We start from the raw sequence: 24650 nt of genomic DNA on the forward strand, positions 1-24650 counted from the left end.
CCTTAAGTTATCGACGAATGAGGATTTTCGATGGAAGAAGATTCTAAACCAACTGTGTAGAAATTTTTGGGCGTGCAAAAGATAGAGTACGACTGTGTAGAAATTGAAGAACGATTTGAAGTATAAAACAACTGGCAAGTTCGAAGATAGAGTACGAAGGAGGAAAAAATGGAAAATATTATATGAAGATATACTTTTTTAATAATATTTCTATATTAAAACATATATTATTTCATTATAAAGAGATTGCATTTATAATTAAAGAAATTAAATGAAGATAAAATGGGAAACATTTTTTATTTATTCAATTATTGCATATTAAGTAAAAATGTAAATAAGAAAATTCTAATGTATACAATTATGATATTATTTATTAAAAACGAAAAGTGATGTCCTATTAAATAAGGAAAATATTATTTATTAAAATCGAAAATTATATTTATTAAATGATAATAATAAGGATAAAATAGTCCTAAAAAATTATTTTCTATTTATGTAAAAAAGATATATAATTTAGGATCTTTCCGAAATTTCGTAGCCAAATTAGACATTTTCTCTAAATCTTTCTATTATTATTATTATTATTTTGTTGAATAGTTTGAGTTGCAAGGTTATTTGAACGACATACAAAATGATTACTAAATGAGATTTTAGTTCTCCAAATCTGACTTAATCAATTTAAAACACCCATAAAAATAGGTAATTGTTTATAGCCTTAAATTTCAAAAGTAAAAATAAAAGCTAAAAGCCAAATTATTATCAAACCGACCTATAGAATTTGGCTAAATATAATATTTTGATTAACAAGTAGTTAGTAAAGATGAATTAATTTTTGAAATAAAATTGAATCGTTAGAGAGTGAGATACAAAATTAAAATTTGAGAGAATAATTAAATAGTTTTGGAAGTTATACAAATTTTGTAGTATGTATTAATTAATAATTTAATCTATAGTGTTTTAAGAATTTCTAATCAAATTTTGTAGTTGATACTGATTTGCAAATAATGTACTTGTCAAGTGTTGATTAAGGTAATAATACTTTGGCACACTCAACTTAGGTGTAAGTAATCATAATTTATCTTCTTTTATTTTGACTTTGTTCATGACAATTTCATTTTTAGATGACCATTCTATTTGTTTAACTTTAACGTTTTCAACATAGGATGACCTATAAGCAATATCCTAGATTCTATCAAAATCATTACAATTCTGAGCACCAAAGTTGTTACTTTTTTTTTTTTTTAAATTTATCAACGTACATATTTTGAACTTTACTTGTAAAGGATTTTGTATGATTCTATTCAAATCCCAATAGTTCTTTCAACTGTTTAAATGATCAGCCACATACTTGATTCCAAAATTCAACGAGTCAATAAAAACTACCGGTAGTTTCCCTTACCCATCCCAATTTTACAAACGTTTATTCGGTAGTCAAAACCAATAGGGTAGTGATAAAAGGCCAATCTCAATAGAATTTTTTAAAAGAAAAATTATAAAACAAGAAGGATAGATATATAAAAATGTCAAAAGTTGAGAAGAACCCTTTGTTTCTCCAAAGGGTCTGAAACTCTTTCAGAAGCTCTACACCATCCCTATGTAATTAATTTCCATGTTTTATTGTGTGTCTACCTTAAAAAAATAAGTAAATAAACTTTCTGAAAAACTCACTGCTTTCAAACTTAAGTTCCAACGGGCACTGCTTTTTGGTGCACCTCAGCCACTTTAGAAAACATTGTACAGCTTTCATCAAAAGCACATGAAAGTACCTTGGATTTGAAGTCATTTTGTAGGGTGCAATTGTTCATGATTGGTTAAATTACAATAAACAGCAATGATCCAACACAAGAGAAGACTTAATTTCCTTTTATTAGGCAGGCTTAGAAGAAGCACATGTTCATACAACGTTCATAGAAGCTATTATTTCATCGCTATCTCGAATTGTTTTATTGTACAATTGGGAAAACTTACCTCAAATCTGTTTGCATTTATGTGACTGCGAGTGTCTCCTTTTGTGGTATTCCATTAGACTTTGTTGCTAGAGAACTCTTTTCTTTCTTAGCTTCAACATCTACAGGTATTGGTTTTGATGCTGGTTTGGCTTCATCATGAGGAACCGATCTTCCACTCTCAAGGGAAAGACCTTTGATGGTTGCTTGGAGTTCTTTGTCCTTCATTAGAGATTCTAATGTCACATGACTACCTGAAAAACATAATAGATATAAAACGATGATTTTAGAGACAAGAAACATCATTTCCACTTTGCAGTGAAACCGATACGATACAATATGCTTTGAGATATTTCTTTTTCTTTTTCTTCCTTTTCCAGGAAACATGAATTATGAAGACAGGCTTACGGAATCTCCAATAATGCTTTGGATTTGTAGGGTCATTGATCGTCTCCTCTTTTGCAGGTCGTGTTGTGTATTCCTCTTTCAGTGCTAATAGGTCCTGACATTGATGTAAAAGACGAAGATGAACTTCATGAAGACCAGAGACAATCAACTGAAAATGGTAATTGAATATAACTTGGGGTACCAAAGGACATAGGAAAGTAAGGAGTCATTTTTAAAAATGCATGTGTTTGTTACTCAACTCGATCCTAATAATTTGAGATGTAAATCTCTTGATATTGAAAACTAAGAAAAGGTTAGGACCACTCTGTCACCTGAAGTGGGAAGATAGCCCACATAGATGGAGCTTCAAAATGCTGCTTTATGATGAAATATGCTATCTCTGGAATACATTGGCTAGGTGGCAATATATCAGATTCTATAATGTTCTTCATGAACCGTCGCCTTCTTTCTTCGTCTTCTTCCCACCAAGCACGCAAAGTCGAGCAGTCATGGCAGGATGGAGCGCACACCTAAAACTTGTTCCCATCGTTAGCCAATCCAAAGTGTGTTATCATTTTGGAAAAAATTTTCAAACTTATCAATGGTAAATGTATAACGTATGCCAGATAGAAGGAATTTGAAAGGAATGTGCAACTTTCTCAAAATAAGTATACAAATACAACAAAAATTGTCAGGAAATCAATACTTCTCCATTGTACTGAGGTTTGATAGTTTCCTCCTTAGTCATGAAAGGCAGATGAACCTATTTTGGTCCTGTTATAGATTCTTGTTTTTAAGGTAATGAAAAGCATTATACTTTGTTCGCTTTATTATACCTTGAACTAGTAGCATAAACTCTGTAGGAAATAGACTTCTTTTCTGCAAGGACAGATTCGCATTGTCTCTGCGCTCAGTAAACAATACAAAGATGTCTCTACAAGATATTTTGCTAAATTGGAAGGCTTTCATCTTTCCCCATTGACTGAAGCTCTAATTCTGGACTCTGGCATTAGATGACCCTTATGATAGCTGTCTCCTTCTTCCAGTTTTATATTCCAGTTTTCTGTATCTGTTTGTATTGTTCTAAGATTTTTTCTGGGTTGTAGTGGCTATGTTTAAGCTGGATTGATCATATGGTTGCTTGGTTTGTAGTCATTGTGTGTAGCCTTTTGATCTAATTACTTAGGTTGGACTCCTTTTGTTAGAATATGATAAGGGTGCTAAGTGTCAACCTAGTTGAGATGTCGGGATGCACCTGCTGATCCTTCTCGTTCTATTGTCATAGCATAGCTCCTATTTTTATTTATGCATGGGTTTGTTTTCTTCTCAAAAATAATATTTGCATTCCTTCCTCATCATAGGATAAAGTTCTGTCAATTTTAAAATGGAAAAAAAATGAGATTCAAGGGCTTACAGTCATGTAGCTATATTGAGAAGGTATCCCAAACTCTAGATCAGGTTCATTCGGCATACGTTGAATCCGTAAACCAATTAATCCCAACTCCTCCATAACCTGCATCAAAATCAAGAATAAGGTTAAGACTCCACACGCCCTCCCACTTAGGATTGACGGTCTATTATGTGAGTTTATGATGATCTTTTTAAGGATAAAAAGTATTTTTGTTCCACTAAAAATATATCTTTTTCCAAAAAATTCAAGTGTTTGGTTTAATAATAAAATGTTATTTTGAAAGAACTATAAACGATTTCATGAGGAGCACTTAATTGGTGCTTCTTCCAGAAGTACATGTAGAAGAAGTGTTTTTACTCAGAAGTACGTTTTCTCCCAAAAAGCAGTTTTGCCTGTTGACCACATGATTTATGCCATGCAAGTGGGTATGTGCATTTCAAAAAGAGGATCAGTTATAATTTAGTCATACAGGATGAACACATGAAGGAATGAGACCAAGATCTTCTCCACAGGCCAGCATGTCAGAAGAGTCCAGGAGAACAGGCAAGGTCTTTAAAGCATTTTTCCGCCAAAGATCCTCTTGCCGATGGAAGTAGTAATCATAGTATAATCTTTTCAGAACATCCTTACTGCATCGTAAAAGAAAAATTTTTAAGACCTTGCAACTGACGTCAACTTCATATTGAAAAGCGAAGAAATGTAGAAAGAATGATAAAAGAAAGTGTTCATCTCAAAGGATAACTGTTAAAACTTCATTTTGAAATAAAATATGATAGGAGTTTTTAGGTAACCTGTGATCATCCAAATCATTAAAGCTAGAAGTATCTTCAAGATTGAAGCGTGGATAGAAACTTCTTGGATTCTCTGGGTCTCTCATAAGAACTATGTTCTGCAAAGAATAAAAAGAAACTGAAGGTCATGATCTGTATAGAAATGGCAAGTCCAATCAAATCTAGAGGGCTTGAGAGAAAAAGGTTGATGTTTTCCATGAACAAGTTTACATAGACCAGGCATTCTCTAATGTAACGTCTTCTTGCCTGTATAAGATCAAAAAGACTGCGTCGTATCTGGTCTGGGTTTTGCAACTGTGTCTCTTCAACAAGTGACTTCAGTTTGGAGGCGATTTTTTTCTCTGTGTTACATTGCTCCTTGAACTGAAAAAGAGAAACGAATGCTCACCACAATTAAGACTGAAAATGCCCAGATAAGACTTGAGAGATATTAGATTGGAGCAGAAGTAGAAATAACAAAGCGATGTATCAAAGTTTTGGAATCAATTGGAGAAATAAATGTTCACACGTCTTTGCTAGTGTTGAAAATATCAAGATCAATCCAACCACTTTTACTCTGATTCTTGCAGTTATTTATAATTACAATTGACAATTGTTCTATAGGTCAATCTGGTTCAAAACAGGAAACTGTCCAGTGTCCACTAGATATGATATCACTTTCAGTATCAATAATAATAGAGTTCTCAATTCTACATTCTGGAAAAAAAAAATTATAAAATGTATACAAAAATGCATAATTTCATTCCAATGTGAAGAAAATGGAATGCACAAGAGTAATAGTTAACAGAGTAGATTTGTCAATTCGGCAAGGACGTGATGTTGTTTTCATAGGATATATACCATGGACAACTTAAGGTCAAATTTTATGCAGCATTCATCATAATTATCACCTCATAAAAGTTCTTCTGATATTCATTCAGAAAGTGTGACGCAATAAACCCCCATGCAGCTCCAAATTTATCCTGGAAAAAGAAAAGGTAAACCGTACTTCAGGTCATTAGAATCAAATAATGCTTTTCAAGATTGCTAAGTCGATTCATCGCATAGCAACCTGTAAAAACTCAGCCTTGATATATGGACGACTCAAGCGATCAAAGTCCCATATTCCCTCTCTTTCGAGCTCTTCCTGTGGAAAAATAATTATTCAAACAAAATTTTGGAAAACCATTCACATTAAAAATATAAATGTTTGCTTCTAAAGGGTCCGTTTGATAACGTACCTATTTTCTGTTTCCTGTTTCTGTTTCTCATTTTTCAAGAAATAGATGTGTTTGATAACCATTTCCTTTCTCGTTCCCAAGTTTTAAGGAACGTTTCTAAAAATTAGACAAAAATTGAAACTATGTAAAACAGTTTCTCCTCGTTCTTTCTAGTTCTGTTCCTATTTTATTCGACTAGATTCCCTTTTTTCTTAAAATTGTTAGTTGGCTCATTGGTCCCAAGGAACTTGAAAACAATTTTTTCCCTCCAAGTCTTAGAGTTCACCTCCCAACATTAATGACTCTGTATTCTTTTTTTCCTTTTATTAACTTTTCATAATTATCTTTCATATTTATATGTTTTGTATTTCTTAATTTATTTTATTTTTTCTTCCTTATTAATTTTCCATATATGTTTAATCCTTTTTCCTTTCTCTTTTATTTGTCATATTTATATGTTTAATTCAATTTTGAATTTTAAATTTGGAGATTTTTCAAAAAATAGAACAAAACGCGAAAATATTTACACTCTGGAGAACAAATTTGAGGACAGAAAAAGCTCACAAGCCCACAACGTGAAATAACAAAAATACCCAAAATTAATCAGCCACACGAGCACACAAAAAGCTTGGTACATGATCGTTCAGATATTGGATACACGATCGTTTACATTTTGGTAAAACAATCATGGTACATGATCTTGTACCAAATTTAAACGATCTTGTATAAAATCTAAACGATATTGGTACACGATCTTCTACCAAGATCGTTTAGATATTGGTATACAATGATTCAAAGCTTGGTAAACCATCTTGTACCAAATCTAAACAATCTTGGTACACGATCTATTTTGGTACATGATCTTGTACCAAGATTGTTTAAATATTAGTATAAGATCGTTTAAATATTGGTACAAGATCGTTTAAATATCTGTACACGATCATTTAAATCCTGTATCAATATCGTTTAGATCTTGTACCAAGAAGAAAAAAGAAGATAAGAGATGACGAAGAAGGAAGAAATTTTGGAAGAGGAAATGAAAAAATCAAGAACAAGAAGAAGTGGGAATATGAAGAAGGAGAAGTAATAATATGAAGAGAAGATGAATAAATCGCAAAGAAAAAAGAAAAAAAGTGATGAATCGCAATATTTAAAAACAAATCTAGAATTTATGAAAATACAACGGTGGCTTCGTGGGCTTTAATTTTTTCGTTACACATACCGTAAATATTTTTGGGTTTTGTTACATTTATGTAAATTATTCTTTAAATTTTTTAATGTTTAGATTTATGTATTATTTGATTTTCAAATTTCATATTTAGTATTTAATTTTCTTTTCTATTTCGTATTTACATCTTTAATTTAATTTTGAATTTTAAAATGTTCAATATTTAAATTTATATATTATTTTGAACATCCAAATTTAAATGTTTAATATGTTTATTTCTTAAAAATTTAAAATTTAAAATTTTGAAACAGATGTTTATATGTTATTTTAAATTTAAATTTATTATTTTTAGTTCCTTCTAAATTAGTTATAATTTTACATTATATACATTTTTTCACTAAAATATTCACTTTGGTTATCTTAAATAATTTACAACCTCGACATTTACATAATAATATAATTGAGTTAAATTTTAATTAACACCATTTAAGACAAATGAATTGAATGAGAAATAATATTTCCAATTAAATTTTAAACATATGATTAAATCTATTATATTATAGTTATAAATTTTGTAATGGGATTTATGTGTATTTGATAATGTTAATGTTTTATAATTATTCTTTTTATATTTTAATGAATTCTACATTTTTTTATTTTTTGCATAACTAAATTATATTTAAACTAAAAAAGTAAAAACATTATGAAAAATAACACAAGAAATGAGAAATAAGAAATAATTATCAAACAAATTTCTGTTTTTGTTTCATTTTTTCAAGAAGCAAGAAATAGAAATGGTTATCAAACATAGTCTCGTTTCTAGTTCTCAAACAAGGAATGATAGACAAGGAACAAGAAACATGTTATCAAACGGGCCTAGAATAACTAAACGTACCTGGCTTAATGGAATAGAAGGGCGGAATTTTCCAACTAAACCAGTCATAGCATGCTCTGGAAGCTCCCAAATTCGGAAGAAACCCAATATATGATCAATTCTGTAAGCTGTGAAGTAGTTTGACATCTACAATTCAAGCATGAAAGTTAGATATGCATAAGGTTAACAGCAAGGCCAACAAAGGTTAAGGACATACAATAAAAGGTTTCGGAACTTTAGCAAAACCTGAGTTAAACGAGCACGCCACCAAGCATAGTTATCTTTTGACATCTCCTCCCAGTTGTATGTTGGAAATCCCCAATTTTGTCCATTTTTGTCAAAGTAATCTGGAGGTGCTCCGGTTGACGTGTTCATGCGGAATAAAGTAGGGTAAACCCAGGTGTCTACACTGTTCCTATCGACGCCAATCGGAAGATCACCTTTCAATATCACTCCTTTCTTTCTTCCATAATTTGCTGCCTCCAACAACTGTCATTTAACAATGTCGCCAAACAATGAAGATACAAAAGTCCTCTTCCATCTCATTTAACAGCAGAAACAATTAATGGAACTTATAATTAATGACTTTAAGTACCTGTTGGTGCAAATGATATTGAATATAATAGTGGAAGCAGATGACATCATAATGCAAGCTGTCCTTTGAGATAAGCTTCTCAAGCTGTGAAAGAACAACAGCCAGTAATCTACTTAGAATACATGCTAAGAAGTAAGATGAATTTAATTCCTTGGGAGGTTGTACATATTAAGAAACATCACCTTGTCTTTTGAAAATTGAGAGAAACGACCCCATTGGCTGTGATCCGATGTTTCAAAGAAGTCTCGCAGAAAACAGAATGCGGCATAGGGTTTTAGCCATTCCTTTAAGTAAATCACATAGGGATGAGCACAGTATCATAAAGTTATAAACTGTTGGCAGAATATACAAATAAAATATGACGTTCAATGGATGTGATATCCACCTAATATTCATCAGTATCAATATATTAATTATAATAGGAAGAAGTGTCAAAACTATGGTTTCAGTTTCATCACTACTACGTAAATTTTTCAGGAGAAAAGCAAACTTCAAACCTCGTTTTCAGAAAGATACTTCTGAAAGGAACTGGAATTCAGTATTGAATCTTTCTCTCGAGCAAAAATTTTCTGTGCAAGTGTAAGCTTAGCAGCCATAGTAGCCTCATAATCCACATCCTGCATATATCCCAGAATCGAACGTGTAACTTGACTGTAGCATAACATAATTATAGACCAAGCAAGCATTTTAATTTCCGCCATAATCTTTCTTTAACAAACAATCCACAAAAGGAGAGCAGATGAAAATTCAGGATTTGATAACCTTTTTTTTCTCATAACTCTGTAAACAAAAAGTAATGAAAATACCAAGGATATGAATGACTAATTAGAATGGTGTTCTGTCTCCTAGTACTGTTACAAGCAAGCACAAAACAATATAAACTAAGCATGAGAACTACCTTTCCATCCAGTTCAACTTTTTCCTTTTGAATCTCCAGCTGCAAAGACCCCCACACACCCCGAAAGAAAAGAAAAGTTGTAAAAGAACAAGAACTATATAAGTTAATAGGTAAGGATAACAGAGTAATTAGCAAAACATGAAATAGTTCTAACAAAAGAAAAAAAGTATACCTTGATATCCTCTGGAATATTATCTGAAAGTGCTTGGACTCTCAAGTACAATGGATGCAGGGCAAAGACGGAAAGTGAACTGCAAAGGACCAATTAAATAATCACTACGGCATAAATTAATGTAATGAACCATAAATTCTCTAGATAAAAGCTAAGGTTGGTAAGTAATTCTGATCATAGAAGTTGAAGTAAACTGACAAAGGTAACAAAGAAAAATACGAAGCACTTAACAGTTGCACATTTAGCATACTTTGAAGGGCCAAACTTAAGAAATACGGCTGACAGCCAACAAACTAAGTTATAAAAATACAGACAGACAGAAATGCACAACACAAATTGTGTTTGTATTTAATAATAATAACTTATGTAAACTAGTGGTAACAATTATTCAATGTAAAGCTTGATCACTGATTGTTATGATTGTACTTAATCAATATCTAAGAGTAATCATTGATTTGTGTTAATAAGTGATTATCACATAAAATAAAACTTTATTAGTTACCACTATTTATGTCACTGATGATTTAAAGTTTAGAAAAACAGTAACATTGTGTCAAAAAAAAAAAGAACAGTTCAATTTGTAATTATCTTTTGGAAGAAAAAAAAATGCTATGTAATTTGCAAAATATTTTTAAAATGTCGTGGCCCATCAAAATTTCAAAAAAAATCCAAATAACATTAATCATTTTGTTTAATTCAGTTTTAAAACAAAATATACCAATATATTACATTTACATATAACCACAATTTTTTTAAAAGGATTTGAAAGACAATACATACACATACACTTTATGCATACATATTCAAAAGACAACTCTAGCCCCACCTAAATCTGCTCATGTCAGCTATGTTGGAACTTTCTAGAGAGGGAAAGTATAACTATTAATGTGTAAAATCTCTTGTAATTAGGAATATATTATTTAATTTTATTTGTTTCCTTATTACCGCAAAAGTCCCTTGTATTTATTTCCTTGATGTAATAACACACAATTATTATATTCAATAAAATATCAGGACATGGTATCAGAGCTTTAACCTACGTCTACTGTTCAGCCACCGCCGCTTCCCCTACCGTGAAACTCGCCGACGACGTCTTCTGATTCACTGACGCTCTTCGTCTGTCTCCGCTGCACTCTCCAACGTCCTTGTTTCCTCGTCGGTTGCACTCTCCGATCTCCGATCTCAGTTCTATGTTCTCTGGCCTCCATGAAACCCATCCGCCGCCCCCATTCTCCATCTGCTTCGTTTGGATAGAGAAAAGTGAAATTGCCCGTCCAATTAGCACGATTCTTGATGGCTCTAATTATATTACATAGGCAAATCAAATGAAAAGTTTTTTAATTGGACGGGGAAATTATGACATATTGTCACTGGCGATATTACCAAACCAACCAAACAAGACAAGGAAATTTAGATTATCACCTGAAGAATGGGACTTATGATAGCAAATTTATCAAAAGCCTTGAAGAATGGGACAACAAAAATCATTAGATTATCACCTGGCTTAGTAACACATCAATCCATGCTATCCATACACAATTTGATGCTTTCGAAAATGCTAAGGAGTTATGGGATTTTTTGTTTACACGGTTTAAATCTGTCGGATTAGCTCATTACTATCAGTTGTACAGTAGTCTTGTCAATCTCAATCAAGAAGTTGGTCAATCTGTTAATGAATATCTAGCAGTGCTTCAACCTATCTGGACTCAACTTGATCAAGCTAAAATCCGTAAATATCATCTTCGTCTTATTAAAGTCCTTATGGGATTACGTCCAGAATATGAATTTGTTAGGGCTGTCTTACTACTCCGCAGTCCCTTGCCCTCATTGGATGCAGCTATCCAAGAGATATTATTTGAAGAAAAACATCTTGGCATCAATCTCTTCAAATATTTTGATGTTGTGAGCTCACTGGTCACAAATCTATTAATTGTCCTAAAATAGAATGCAGATACTGCCATAAGCTAGGTCATATTCTGGATCATTGTCCCATAAAACAACCTCGACCTCGAAGCTATCCTACAAAAGCAAAGAACTTTGCTAAACTTGGTACCTCCTTTGTTATTGCTGCTGCTTCAGATAATTCCACCTCCCCATTTTCAGATAAGTGATCTTCAGAGCCTATTAAATCAATTAATTTCATCATCTTCCTCTGCACTTGCCGTCACACCAAGTAATCGATGGCTTCTTGACTCTGCCTATTGCAATCATATGACATCTAATTATTCCCTTATGAACACTTCTAGTCCTGCTAAATCTTTAGCTCTGATTTATGCTGCTGATGGCAATTGTATTAACATCTCTCACATTCTCACATTCTCACATTGGCACCATTAATACCCCCAATTTGAGTCTTCCCCATACTTATTGTGTCCCAAACTTAACCTTTAATCTAGTGTTTGTTGGTCAACTGTGTGATCTTGGCTTAACTGTTTCTTTTTCTTCCAATGGTTGTCAAGTTCAGGATCTACAGACGGGACAGACGATTGGGACGGGTCGCAAAGTAGAAAGATTGTTTGAGCTCTTATCACTTCAGGTTCCTCCTCCTTCATCCATTTCTGCTCCTGTCACCGACTCTGATACATATCAGTGGCATCTTCGTCTTGGTCATGCTTCTCCTGAAAAACTGTCATTTAATTTCCGTTAACAATTTAAATAATGTTCCCAAGTTTGTCCCTTTTAATTGTTTAAATTTCAAACTTGCTAAGCAACCTGCTTTGTCTTTTTCACAATCCACTTCTATATGTGATAAAACCTTTTGATTTAATCCATTATGACATTTGGGGTCCTGCCCCTACTACCACTGTCCATGGCTATCGCTATTATGTTTTATCATTGATGATTTCTCTCGATTTACATGGATTTATTTTCTCAAACACTGCTCCGAATTATCTTGCACTTATATTGAGTTTGCTAACATGATTCACAACCAATTCTCTTGTCCTATCAAAACCTTCCACGCTGATAATACCTTGGAGTATAAAGACTCCACTCTTCTATCTTTTCTCTCACAACAGGGCACTCTTGTTCAGCGCTCCTACCCCCACACCTCTCAACAAAATGGACGTGTTGAGCGCAAACATCGCCGCATTCTTAACTCAGTACGTGCTCTTCTTCTTTCTGTCTCATGTCTTGAGAATTTTGGGGTGAAGTAGTGCTTACATCCGTCTATACCATTAATCGTCTTCCTTTCTCTGTTCTTCAGAACATCTCTCCATTTGAAAGACTATATGGTACCCCTCTCAACTACTCTAACCTAAAGTCTTTGGTTGTGCTTGCTTTGTTCTCCTGCATGAACACACTAAACTTGAACCACGTGCTCACCTCTGTTGTTTTCGTTGTTGAGATCCTCTTTCCAATAGACTTCGTATATCTCGCCATGTCACATTTTGGGAGCATACTATGTTCTCTCGCTTGTCATCCTTCCACTCCTCTTTCTCTAGTCCTCAACCTTTCTTCACCAATACATCTGTTGAACTTTTTCCTCTTTTTGAGTCCACTCCTGATACCAAGCTTGCTCAATCTGCACCTACTCCTGCAAACCCTAAACTAGTCGTCCGTCTCCGATGATGGTCTTGAACCTACTCCAAACACCCCTCTTCGTCATTCTACTCAGGTAAGGAAACCTCCTATCCATCTCCAAGATTATCACTATTTTTCACTATTGTTTTCCTTGTTGAACCTACCTCTTATCAAGAGGCTAGTACTGACGCTTTATGGCAGAAAGCGATAATGATGAATTACAGGCTCTTGAACAGACACACACTTTGGGACTATGTTGACTTACCTCATGGTAAAAGACTTATTAGCTGCAAGTGGATCTACAAAATCAAGACTCACTCTGATAGTACTATTGAGCGTTATAAAGTTCGTCTTGTTGCAAAAGGATATTCCCAAGAATATGGTATTGACTATGAAGAAATATATGCTCCTGTGGCTCGGATGACGTCTGTTCGAAGTTTGTTAGCTACTGTTGCTGCCAAGCAATGGCCTCTTCTTCAGATGGATGTAAAAAATACTTTCCTTAATGGGACTCTTTTTGAAGAAGTCTATATGAAGCCACCTTCTAGTACTTCTCCTCCTCCTCACAAGGTGTGCCTCCTTCGTCGAGCATTATATGGTCTGAAACAGGCTCTACAGGCTTGGTTTGCCACATTTAGCTCTACCATCACTCAACTTGGATTTACTTCTAGCCCTCATGACACTGCGCTCTTTACTCGCCATACAACCCAGGGTATTGTTCTTCTTCTTCTCTATGTTGATGACATGATTATTACTGGTAATGATCCACAGGCCACATCCGATCTCCAACATTATCTTGGTCAACATTTTGAGATGAAAGACCTTGGGTCTCTCAACTACTTTCTTGGCCTTGAAGTCTCTCGGCGCTCAGACGGGTATTTATTATCTCAAGCCAAATATGCCTCAAATCTTTTAGTTCACTCAAGAATCACTGACTCCAACACAGCTTCGACACCTTTAAGTCCCAATGTTCATTTGATTTGATCCCTTATGATGGTGTTCCTCTTGAAGATATGAGTCTATATCGACAACTTTTTGGCAATCTCATCTATCTAACAGTGAATCGTCCAGACATTGCATATGTTGTTCATATTGTCAGTCAGTTTATGGCTGCTCCTAGAACCACTTATTTTACCACCGTGTTACGTATTCTTCGCTATATCAAGGGAACCTTGGGGCATGAACTTCAGTTTTCTTCTCAATCCTCCCTCGTGTTGTCTGGCTACTCTGATGCAGATTGGGCTAGGGACCCTACCGATCAATGTTCTACAACAGGTTACTGTTTCTATTTAAGAGATTCTCTCATTTCTTGGCGTAGTAAGAAACAAAGAGTTGTCTCTCGTTCTAGTACTGAATCAGAATATCGTGCTCTTGCTGATGCTAACGCTGAACTCCTATGGCTTCATTGGCTTCTTGCTGATATGGGGGTTCCCCAGCAGGGTCCCATCCTCCTTCATTGTGACAATCGTAGTGCCATCCAAATTGCCCACAATGATGTTTTCCATGAGCGTACAAAGCACATCGAAAATGACTGTCACTTCATTCGTCATCATCTCTTGAGCAACACACTTCTTCTGCGATCTGTCTCCACCACTGAGCAACCAGCAGATATCTTTACCAAAGCTTTACCATCTACCCGCTTCAATCAGTTACTTACCAAACTCAAGCTGACAGCTACTCTACCACCTTGAGTTTGAGGGATTGAGGGAGGGTATTAATGTGTAAAATCTCTTGTAATTAGGAATATATTATTTGATTTTATTTGTTTCCTTATTACCACAAAGGTCCCTTGTATTTATCTCCCTTTTTTCTTGATGTAATAACACACAATTATTATATTCAATAAAATATCAGCACGGTAACAATGGATACTAGTCTCATTCTTCAGGCTCTAAGAAAATTGAAAAACCATACATTTTTATTGGTAGATGTTAAAAGAATCCAGATGCTGTGAAGCAAATGAAAACTAAAGACAGATAAAAATAGCAGGTTGAACGAATTCAAGTGCAACCACACATGCTTTTCAATCTATTTACTATCACCAGTAAAATAGTGAAAATTGGACGAGTTGACCTTAGATCCAGCATTTAAACAGCATCCTACCTGTAAGGATACGAGTCCCACCACATTCCATGAACGGATGTATCATTAACAGGTAGAAGTTGAACTAAATGGAGACCAGACTCCACAGCCCAGTCTACAAGTAATTTCAAGTCAAGAAACTCGCCAACTCCAAGATCATCGTCTGATCTAACAGAGAACATGGGGATTGCAACACCAGAACCACGCCAAGGAAGATCCTGAGCATAAGAAATTTGTGAACTAATTTTCTAAAGAACTAACTAACTAGTATTCGTCAGAAGAAGTTTCTTCACAATAGCTTACTCGCAACATGCCATCTGAAAGTGAAATATATCTTGGTGGAAAATTTGAAGCATCAAGGAGAAGGTCCCGGTTTTGCCCAAATTCTGAAGAAATAACTCCTGCTTTTCCATATTTACAATACTTGTACGTGAAATTGTTGTTAAGGAATAGGAAGGGGGAAGAAAGGAATAAACATAAACATAGGAAATTGTTCCAATTGTAAAAGAAAATAACAGAAAAGGATATTTTAAGGGGAAATCACTGAATTGCAAGATGCAGTCTCCATGCCAGATTGAGTCACCGGCGTGGCTAAGTTTAATTCCATTCTGTACCTTCCACTGTCCTAACTTCGAAGAACTACCAATGACATAGATCTGCACTAGTAAAATTTCACAAATTATAACTAGAATTGAAATTGGACGCCAGTCAGTTTGAAGTAACTATTTGAAGATAAGAAATAAAGCAGGGTAGAGAATTAAATATTTACTCTTGTATCTTCTTCTATATTTGGACAGCAAATTTTGAAATGGACAAGAACAGAATCTGCTTCAGTCAAGTAATAAAAAATGACAACTTGGTTAAGATGAGATTACCCAGAAGTAATCATATTACTTTAAAGAATGATGTTCGCAAAATAACAAAGAAATATTAAACTTACCATCCTCATCCAAACTATGAATGAAATTTCCTAGTGGTCTTTCTATGCTCAAAGTTGAACTTCTTCCGAAGATGACATCTTTGAAAGCACTCTTGAAAGGAATCGCATCTGCACCAGTCTGAGTTGATGTATCAAAGAGAAGAATAGATGAGATCTTTAAAATCAGCCTAATGCTCGTAAATTCCAGAGACCAACATTCATCAATTAAATACCAAAATGTACAAAATTTTCAGAAGAAAAATTAGAGTGTAACCAGAAGAAAACCGAAAGGCAACAACGTATTGCAAAGTCTTTGAAATGTAAAAAAGAATTGCACAAATCCAAGCATAATTAATCATCATCTCATTGGCATGAAACATATTCTTAAACAAGTTTTATATAGAACTTTAATGTCAAGTCAAGATGATTGAAAGTTTCTAACAAAAAATGGAAATTTCACCAAAAATAAATGAATAAACTCCCACTCCCCAAGCCCAGAACATCACTTTAGTGTTACAATTTGTTAGAATTAGTAGGGCTTTGCCCTTAGAGTATTTTTGGAAAGAATAATATATGAGATTTTATTTCCTAAATATTTCCTAGATCTTTTCCTTTCTTACTCCTATTGTACTCAATTTATTCTCTCCCTTTGTACCTATTGTATTCATTAGAAAATAATAAAACTAAAAACATCGTGGTTTTTCTCTCGGTTCTCGGGTTTCCACGTAAGTCGGTTTCGTGTTTATTGCTTTCAATATGGTATCAGAGCAAAGCAATAACGAAACCCTAGAAAAAATTTTAGGAATCACCTGGACCAAAACAGCCGTCGTGGACACCACCATGGAAAAACTACTCCAACGGATTCAGACCCCGCCGATCTATCCAATGGGCCAACCCTCGCCGCCATCCACGCAACTTTCCGGCCAAAAACTATTTCACGCGCCGTCTCAGTCGGGCATGTGGGCCCACGCACTGCCGTCCATTAATCTCACCGCCCATCCCATCCGCTTCTACGTGTCGTCGCCTGTCCAACCATCTCACCCTTCCGGTCATCCGTTGCCCATCGCCGCCGGACAGCAACCTTCAAAACTGTCAAATCTGTATAGCAGTGCAAATCTGTCTGTCGACCCTTTACAGCAACCTTTTTCTATAGGAACGGGGCTGACCAACACCATAACAGATCGAGGATTGAAGCGGGCGAGTCATCGGCACCCTCCGGTTATGGACAGCCATATGTTCGCGGTCTCGAGATTAATCAAACCTACAGGAGAGCTATTTTTGAAGTTAGTACATCCGTGACATAGACCGATCTACCGATGTATTCCAAGAACCCGGTAATTTTGCTTCCTAACGTGCCTTCTATAACTAACTTTGTTGCCTTTAGTGCTCGATCCTTGACCCATGATAATGGGAAAACAATACTCGTTTGTGAGCACTACAAGAAACAACGACATACCAAGGATCAGTGTTGGAAACTCCACGGTCGGCCCCCAAGAGGTAACAGCCGCTCCTCCAAAGAGCAACAGAACTTAGGGCGTACCGATGTTAGGGAGACTACCAGCACCTCTCAGCCCTACTGCTAGTCAGACCAGCTCTCCTACTCTAAGCGTCATTGCTCAATCAGGTATGTCTCAGTCCCTTGGTCTTATTAGTGTTGATGGGACAAATCCCTAGATTTTGGACTCGGGGACCACAGATCATTTGACAGGTTTCTCGGAGCACTTTGTCTCTTATACCCCCTATGCCGGTAATGAGAAAATTTGGATAGCCGATGGCTCTTTAGCCCTGATTGCTGGGAAAGGACAAATAGTCATCTTTGACGGTTTCTCCCTCCAGAATGTTTTGCATGTGCCTAAGCTTTCTTACAACTTATTATCTATCAGTAAGATCACCCGTGAGCTGCATTGTAAAGCTACTTTCTTACCTAAGTCTATTTGCTTTCAGGACTTGAATTCGGGGAGGACGATTGGCACTGCCCGACATAGCGGGGGACTTTACATCCTTAATGATAATACCTCTGGTAGTAGTATCTCTACGACTAGTTTACTGTCTTCCTATTTTAGCACCTCTGAACATGACTTTATGTTGTGGCATTTTCGGTTAGGTCACCCGAACTTTACGTATATGAAATATTTGTTTCCTCATCTCTTTCCTAAAATAGATGTCTCCTCATTATCTTGTGATGTGTGTATCCGGGCTAAACAACATCGGGTCTCTTTTCCCTCACAACCATATAAACCTACACAACCGTTTACCCTCATCCATATTGACGTTTGGGGTCCTTCCAAGGTCACCACCTCATCAAGAAAGCGGTGGTTTGTAACTTTCATCGAGACCATACCCGTCTTACCTGGGTCTACCTTATCACAGATAAATCCGAGGTTTTATCCATTTTCCAAAACTTCTATCATACCATTGAAACACAATTTCATAAAAAAATTGCAATTCTTCGGAGTGATAATGGTCGGGAATTCCAAAACCATAACCTTGGTGAATTTCTAGCCTCCAAGGGGATTGTTCACCAAACCTCGTGTGCCTACACTCCTCAACAAAATGGAGTGGCCGAACGAAAAAACTGTCACCTTATGGAAGTAGCTCGTTCCCTTATGCTTTCCACTTCCTTTCCATCATACCTATGGGGAGATGCTATTGTTACAGCCGCTCACTTAATCAATAGAATGTCTTCTCGTATCCTCCATCTTCAAACTCCCTTAGATTGTCTTAAGGAGTCTTACCCCTCTACTCGCCTTGTTTCTGAGGTTCCTCTTTGTGTTTGGGTGTACCGCTTATGTCCATAATTTTGGCCCTAATCAGACCAAATTTACCCCTCGAGCTCAGGCTTGTGTGTTTGTCGGATATCCCTTTCACCAGCGCGGTTATAAATGCCGTCTAGGAAATACTTTGTCACTATGGATGTTACTTTCTGTAAAAACCGACCCTACTTTCCTGTTAGCCATCTTCAGGGGGAGAGTGTGAGTGAAGAGTCTAACAGCACCTTTGAATTTATTGAACCTACTTCTAGTACCGTATCTGACGTTGATCCTCATCCCATAATCTTACCCCCAAACCAAGTTCCCTGGAAATCATATTACAGGAGGAATCTCATAAAGGAAGTTGGGTCCCCTACTAGTCAACCGCCGGCTCCAGTCCAAGACTTCGAACCTCCTCGAGACCAAGGTATGGAAAACCCTACAGAACCTTGTACTAATAATACGATGAGTGAGAATGACAAGTCTGATGTTGCTGTTCTTGAAAATATGGAAGAAAAGAACCGTGGTGGAGGAAGTCTACATGAGCCCCCCCGCCAGGATTTGAAGCCCAATTTGGTCAGCAGGTGTGTAAACTCCAGAAATCCCTATATGGTCTGAAACAGTCTTCAAGAGCATGGTTTGACAGATTCACTATCTTTGTCAAGTCCCAAGGGTACAGTCAAGGGCACTCTGACAATACTTTATTTACAAAGGTTTCCAAGACAGGGAAGATTGCTATTCTAATAGTTTATGTGGATGACATCGTTTTGACTGGAGATGATCAAACAGTAATCAGTCAACTAAAACAGAGAATGGATGATAATTTGAAATCAAGGATTTGGGAAATCTGAAATATTTCCTTGGAATAGAGGTGACCAAATCTAAAGAAGGTATCTCCGTTTCTCAGAGAAAATACACCTTTGATCTGCTAACCGAGACAGGCATGTTGGGATGTCGTCCTGCTGATACTCCTATTGAATTCAACTGTAAACTAGGAAACTCTGATGATCAAATTCAAGTTGATAAAGAACAATATCAGCGCCTTGTAGGTAAATTAATTTACTTATCCCATACTCGTCCTAATATTTCCTTTGCTGTTAGTGCTGTCAGCCAGTTTATGCAGGCTCCCTATGAGAAATATATGGAAGTTGTTAACAGAATCCTGAGATTCTTGAAAAATACATCTGGTAAAGGGTTGATGTTTAGAAAAACAAATAGAAACACCATTGAGGCAAATACTGACTCGGATTGGGCAGGATCTGTTATTGACAGAAAGTCTACCTCCGGATATTGTACCTTTGTTTGGGCAATCTTGTAACTTGGAGGAGTAAGAGAGCAAAGTGTTGTGGCCAGCAGCAGTGCTAAGGCTGAATACAGAGCTATGAGTCTGGGAATATGTGACGAAATTTGGGTCCAGAAGTCTTGTCAGTCTTCATCAGGAATGTGAGACACCATTAAAGCTTTTTTGTGATAATAAAGCCGCTATTGGTATTGCTAACAACCCAGTTCAATATGATAGAACTAAACATGTTGAGATTGATCGGCATTTCATCAAAGAAAGACTTGACAATGGAAGCATATGCATTCCGTACATTCCTTCAAGCCAACAGGTAGCTGATGTTCTCACCATGGGGCTTCTCAAACCACACTTCAGCCTTTGTGTTAGCAAGTTGGGACTCATTGATATTTACGTCCCAACTTTAGGGGGAGTGTTAGAATTAGTAGGGCTTTGGCCTTAGAGTATTTTTGGAAAGAATAAAATATGAGATTTTATTACCTAAATATTTCCTAGATCTTTTCCTTTCTTACTCCTATTATACTCTATTTATTCTCTCCATTTGTACCTATTTTATTCATAAGAAAATAATAAAACTAAAAACATCGTGGTTTTTCTCCCGGTTCTCGGGTTTTCACGTAAGCCGGTTTCATGTTTATTGCTTTCAATACAATTCTCAATCACCAAGGCAAACAGACCCTCATCTTAACCTAAAATCAACGTCATTGGAAATTTTGTTCTAAACCATGCTACAATACACAACCGAAGGTGGGTTCAGTGTAGATATTTTGGTCCATAAGAATCAGATCCTGCTAGACATGTGGTTGACAGACAGTCATGGAAGAGTTTTGCCTTACAGTATAAGATTTTCGCTTGTAGGTCAAGGTTTTCTTTAACAACTAGTATGCTTCTTGGGTTCCCTCTGACCCTCAAAGTGTAGGCCACGAACAGCCATCAATCGGTTCTTCATGAAGTTCTCCTTTGCTTTGGCTAGTGAGAAAAATATCCATTTTTTGCAGAAGATTGGGGCCTACTCTGACTCTCAGATTCCCTTGTCATTAGAATGTTACTCCTGCTAAAATTTCCTCCATTTCATCAATGTCATGACTCATGCTCTTTTATTTCTTGGAATTTGAAATTGACTACTACAAGAAACCTTAATGATAGAAAATCAACTAGTCTTTTCCCTTTTCTTGTTCAGCGTAGAAAGTTGCTCAAATGGTTAGAAATATGTGAATCTCTAGTCCTGATGACTCTTTTTCATATAAGCACCACATAACAGCTCCACTGTTGTTGCGTCATCTCTAGGTGCCATTCATCCTAGTTGAGGGTATGAAAGGTGAACTTATCTAAGAAAATGAAGTTTTATACTTATAATGTAGCATTGACAGGGTGAGACCCCTAACCACTATTATCAGAGGAGGCACAGTATCACATGGTTGCAACTCAATAGAGGCTAGGAGGTGGAGCCATCGGTTAATTTATTCGCAAAGGAGATGATTTTGTGTCAGGCAGGAGTGTTTTCCTTCTTCACTGAGATAATAATGGAAAATTTTTGGAAGATAGAAGCTTCTTTGAGTGAAAGGTTTCAACCTCTATTTAGTTTATTTATTCTTACTACCTCATAGTTTTTTGTTTAGCTTACACAATGTTCAAGAACCAAATAAGACCAAAGCCATACAATAGTCTCCTATAGAATTCAACGAGCTGAAATATCAAAGAAATTGAAACGATAGTAAAAAGAATAAGCAATGTTGAATAAAAAGTAAAAGACAGCACCTGCCAAAGATCACGGAGCTCGATGACCTCCCCACCCTGTAATCCTTGAGGTAACAACACCTTTCTCCTGTTTCCCTTCTCCCATCTCAAGACGTTTCTATTGTCATCAACAACATAATAATTGTACTCACATTCAAATCCATTAGACACCGCAATACTTCCACACCATATAAGCTGATCTCCTTGGTGAACAGGACTCAGTAACAACCCCTTCTTCACATTCCACGAACCAACCAAGGAATCAGAGCCACAAACTACCAAGCTTTGACCCCAATGAGTATAGTATGGCAATCTGAATCTCACATTCACCGACTTAGCACGTTTGGCTCCAGAAAACAATCCCAAATTCACCATCTTATTCAGAATTGAAACAGACCCAGAACAAGTTTTCTACACAGAAAAACACAAATCATGCACTCACATTTCAGCTAGATGTAAATTGCTTAATCCTCCAGATTGAAACTCAAAACAAGAAGGAAACAAGAACTAGGTAAACCAAACGAGATACAACTTCACAATCAAATTTCAAAGAAATTAAGCTAAACCCATAAAAAAATTTCACTCACCAAACAGGAAGAACGGAATTGAAGGGACGGATTCGTTCGGTTGGAAAATGCAATAAGGGAAATCTCGCTTGCTGGTGTAGAATAGTAGGGAAGTGGGAAATCAGTGATCACCACGTTCTTGAAGATAGAAAGTAAGAGAGCGATTGATGGGGTTGCTTGATATTTTGGGGAAAAATGTCTTGTAGTAGTAGAGAGAGATTCGAACGAGTTGTTGTTTAGCGTTTCAATGAAAAAGTGAATGGTGACGATAGAATTGCAATCTTTCTGTTCTTGTTATACAAATTCATTTGGACAGTTCTGAGAAACTTTTTCCACGAAATTTTCCCGGAAAATATTCGGACCCATGTGGAGGAGAATGAAAATATCAAATTTTAAAAGCACATGGAATGATGTAAGTTGTAAAATATCTTACCTTTGATGATTCTCATGGGGATTTATACAAATTTCTTCTAAAATCAGAACAAAATACTCAATATGAGTCAACTTTTAGTTATAAAGAATCTTGGATTCTTATGATTCATTTTGAACTCTATGAGAAGGTTTCAAAGTTGATGTCATCTGATGATGGTAAAAATCATCCTACCTCCAACTTATTTTTTTATTTGAATTAGAATTGAAATTACACATTCAAATTTTCATATCTTTTAACATAAGTTAGATACCTCAGACTATACACCTTTCAATCCATAACATATATATATATATATAATATAGGAATTGAGTTGTTTTCATTTTAGCTACTAAGGAACCTAAACTAAAATTTAATAATATTGTTATGTTTTTTTTCGGACTAAGAAAGAGAAATAATAAGAGAAAAATAAATAATATATTTTTCTTTTAAAAAGTAACAAATAAAATTTCAATTTTCAAATTTCATTGATTTTAAAAGAAAATCAGTGACCAATCTAAGCTGATAGCTACATTTGTATGTTATCGAAAACAAGGGGTTTTAGTTTTAATTCCTCTCCAAATTGTACTTAATAGACCTTTTAAAAAAGAAAGAAAATCAATTTGGGTAGATTAAGTATTATTTTAATTGTACTGAAAAATGATTATTCTAATTTTCTTATAAATAGATGATAAAATATGTCTTTTTTTTCTAGTTCATCTATATAAAATAAAAGATTCAAGTACTTAACTTCTAGAACATATGTACGATTATTTAATCTATTGATTCATGTTCATATATTGAAAGTATGTAGATTAATTCATGTATATTGATTAGGGTCATATTGTATCTCTATCAAATATGATCTAATTGATACTTGAAATAATTAACAAATTTGAATTTTAAGATTAACAAATTTTTAAGTATTAGTTCGATTCTTGAAGTTTTAGTTACACAAATTTAAATGATGAAACACACCAATTAATTCAAACTCCAATTTTAAAATTCAAATCTCAATGAATTTAAATGAAAAACATTGTAATATGAAAATTTAATTAAAACCTAAGATACATACACATATATGATAAATTGAAATTTCACCTCTTCCCACAATTTTCATGAGGAAGTCAAAGGCTAAAAGTGGCTCCAAACTTTGTGTGATCAGTTTCACATGCAACTTGCTTTCCCCATATTAAATAAAGTACCTAAAAGTTAGGGACTTGCATTTAAAAACCACATTTCTAACCCTTTTAGATGTTCAAAATTGCTATATTACAAAACTTGCCCTTTCTCCTTTTGTTTTTATTTTCTCAAGTGAAAGCATTACTATTAAATTTACTTTATTCTCTACCTTATCTTGTTGGGTGATTTATGGATAGGAAAAAAGGATAACCAACTTTGGTTAATTTAAAATGTGTGAGTGACCGATTAAACCACCCACTTGTAAAATTATAATTAATGCATATACTTACTTATATTTTTCCTAATTAATTTATCTTATAACACTTCTTTCTTCCACCAACTTTATAAATTAGGTTTAATCAATTCGACGGGAAATAAAATTAAAGTTTGATTTTATACTCGCTCCTTTCATTCACTATTTGACACGTCGTTAACTCATTTATTTATTTCATATACCTCACATAATTTTTAAATGCTACAATTGTGGCAAAGTATAGGATAGAGTAGATATTTCCATACTATCATAACGCTAGAAATTTTCTCTCCCTTATCTCTATTTCTCCTATTTATCGAGCCATTTTATTTTATTTTTTCTTAATTTACTTTTTACAATATCAAAAACTTATAACTTTACGTTTCAAATACAAACATGCTAATTTGAATACACCGACTCTTGGTTTATTACATTCATGCAGTAGACTAAACACCATAGTTTTAATCTCAGCTTTCACTTTTATATAAGAAA

At 35.1% G+C, this 24650-nt stretch overlaps 1 protein-coding gene across 2 annotated transcripts; it reads right to left on the minus strand.

Moving 5' to 3' along the window:
* Positions 1–1832: 1832 nt before the first annotated feature.
* On the minus strand, positions 1833–23000 carry LOC103495851 (4-alpha-glucanotransferase DPE2). Of its 2 annotated transcripts, XM_008457528.3 has the most exons (23): positions 22336–23000; positions 21770–22159; positions 15986–16103; positions 15815–15870; positions 15574–15701; positions 15349–15475; positions 15067–15263; positions 9442–9520; positions 9270–9308; positions 8869–8988; positions 8554–8655; positions 8372–8455; positions 8023–8265; positions 7798–7923; positions 5587–5661; positions 5426–5497; positions 4782–4898; positions 4536–4633; positions 4214–4373; positions 3748–3846; positions 2666–2863; positions 2355–2448; positions 1833–2200 (listed from the first exon to the last, which is right to left on the minus strand). In XM_008457528.3, exons 2-23 carry the CDS (start codon positions 22121–22123, stop codon positions 1986–1988), a joined length of 2901 nt encoding a protein of 966 aa, XP_008455750.1. In that variant the 5' UTR covers positions 22124–22159; positions 22336–23000; the 3' UTR covers positions 1833–1985. The 2 variants fall into 2 exon arrangements, with proteins under 2 accessions (XP_008455750.1, XP_016901815.1); XM_017046326.2 differs by lacking the exons at positions 1833–2200; positions 2355–2448 and having other exon boundaries at positions 2720–2869; positions 22336–22679.
* Between the last annotated feature and the right edge of the window lie 1650 nt (positions 23001–24650).

The sequence above is a fragment of the Cucumis melo genome, chromosome 8, assembly GCF_025177605.1.
Source record: "Cucumis melo cultivar AY chromosome 8, USDA_Cmelo_AY_1.0, whole genome shotgun sequence".
In the NCBI taxonomy this organism is placed as follows: Eukaryota; Viridiplantae; Streptophyta; class Magnoliopsida; order Cucurbitales; family Cucurbitaceae; genus Cucumis; species Cucumis melo.

Bases quoted from the DNA above. Each gene is read 5' to 3' on its own strand.
- LOC103495851 (XM_008457528.3), bottom strand. From the start codon at position 22,123: ATGGTGAATTTGGGATTGTTTTCTGGAGCCAAACGTGCTAAGTCGGTG. The intron at 4,374-4,535 runs GTTACCTAAAAA...TTTACGATGCAG, and splicing joins AATGATTTGGATGATCACAG to TAAGGATGTTCTGAAAAGAT. The intron at 2,449-2,665 runs GTGACAGAGTGG...CATCAATGTCAG, and splicing joins GGGCTATCTTCCCACTTCAG to GACCTATTAGCACTGAAAGA.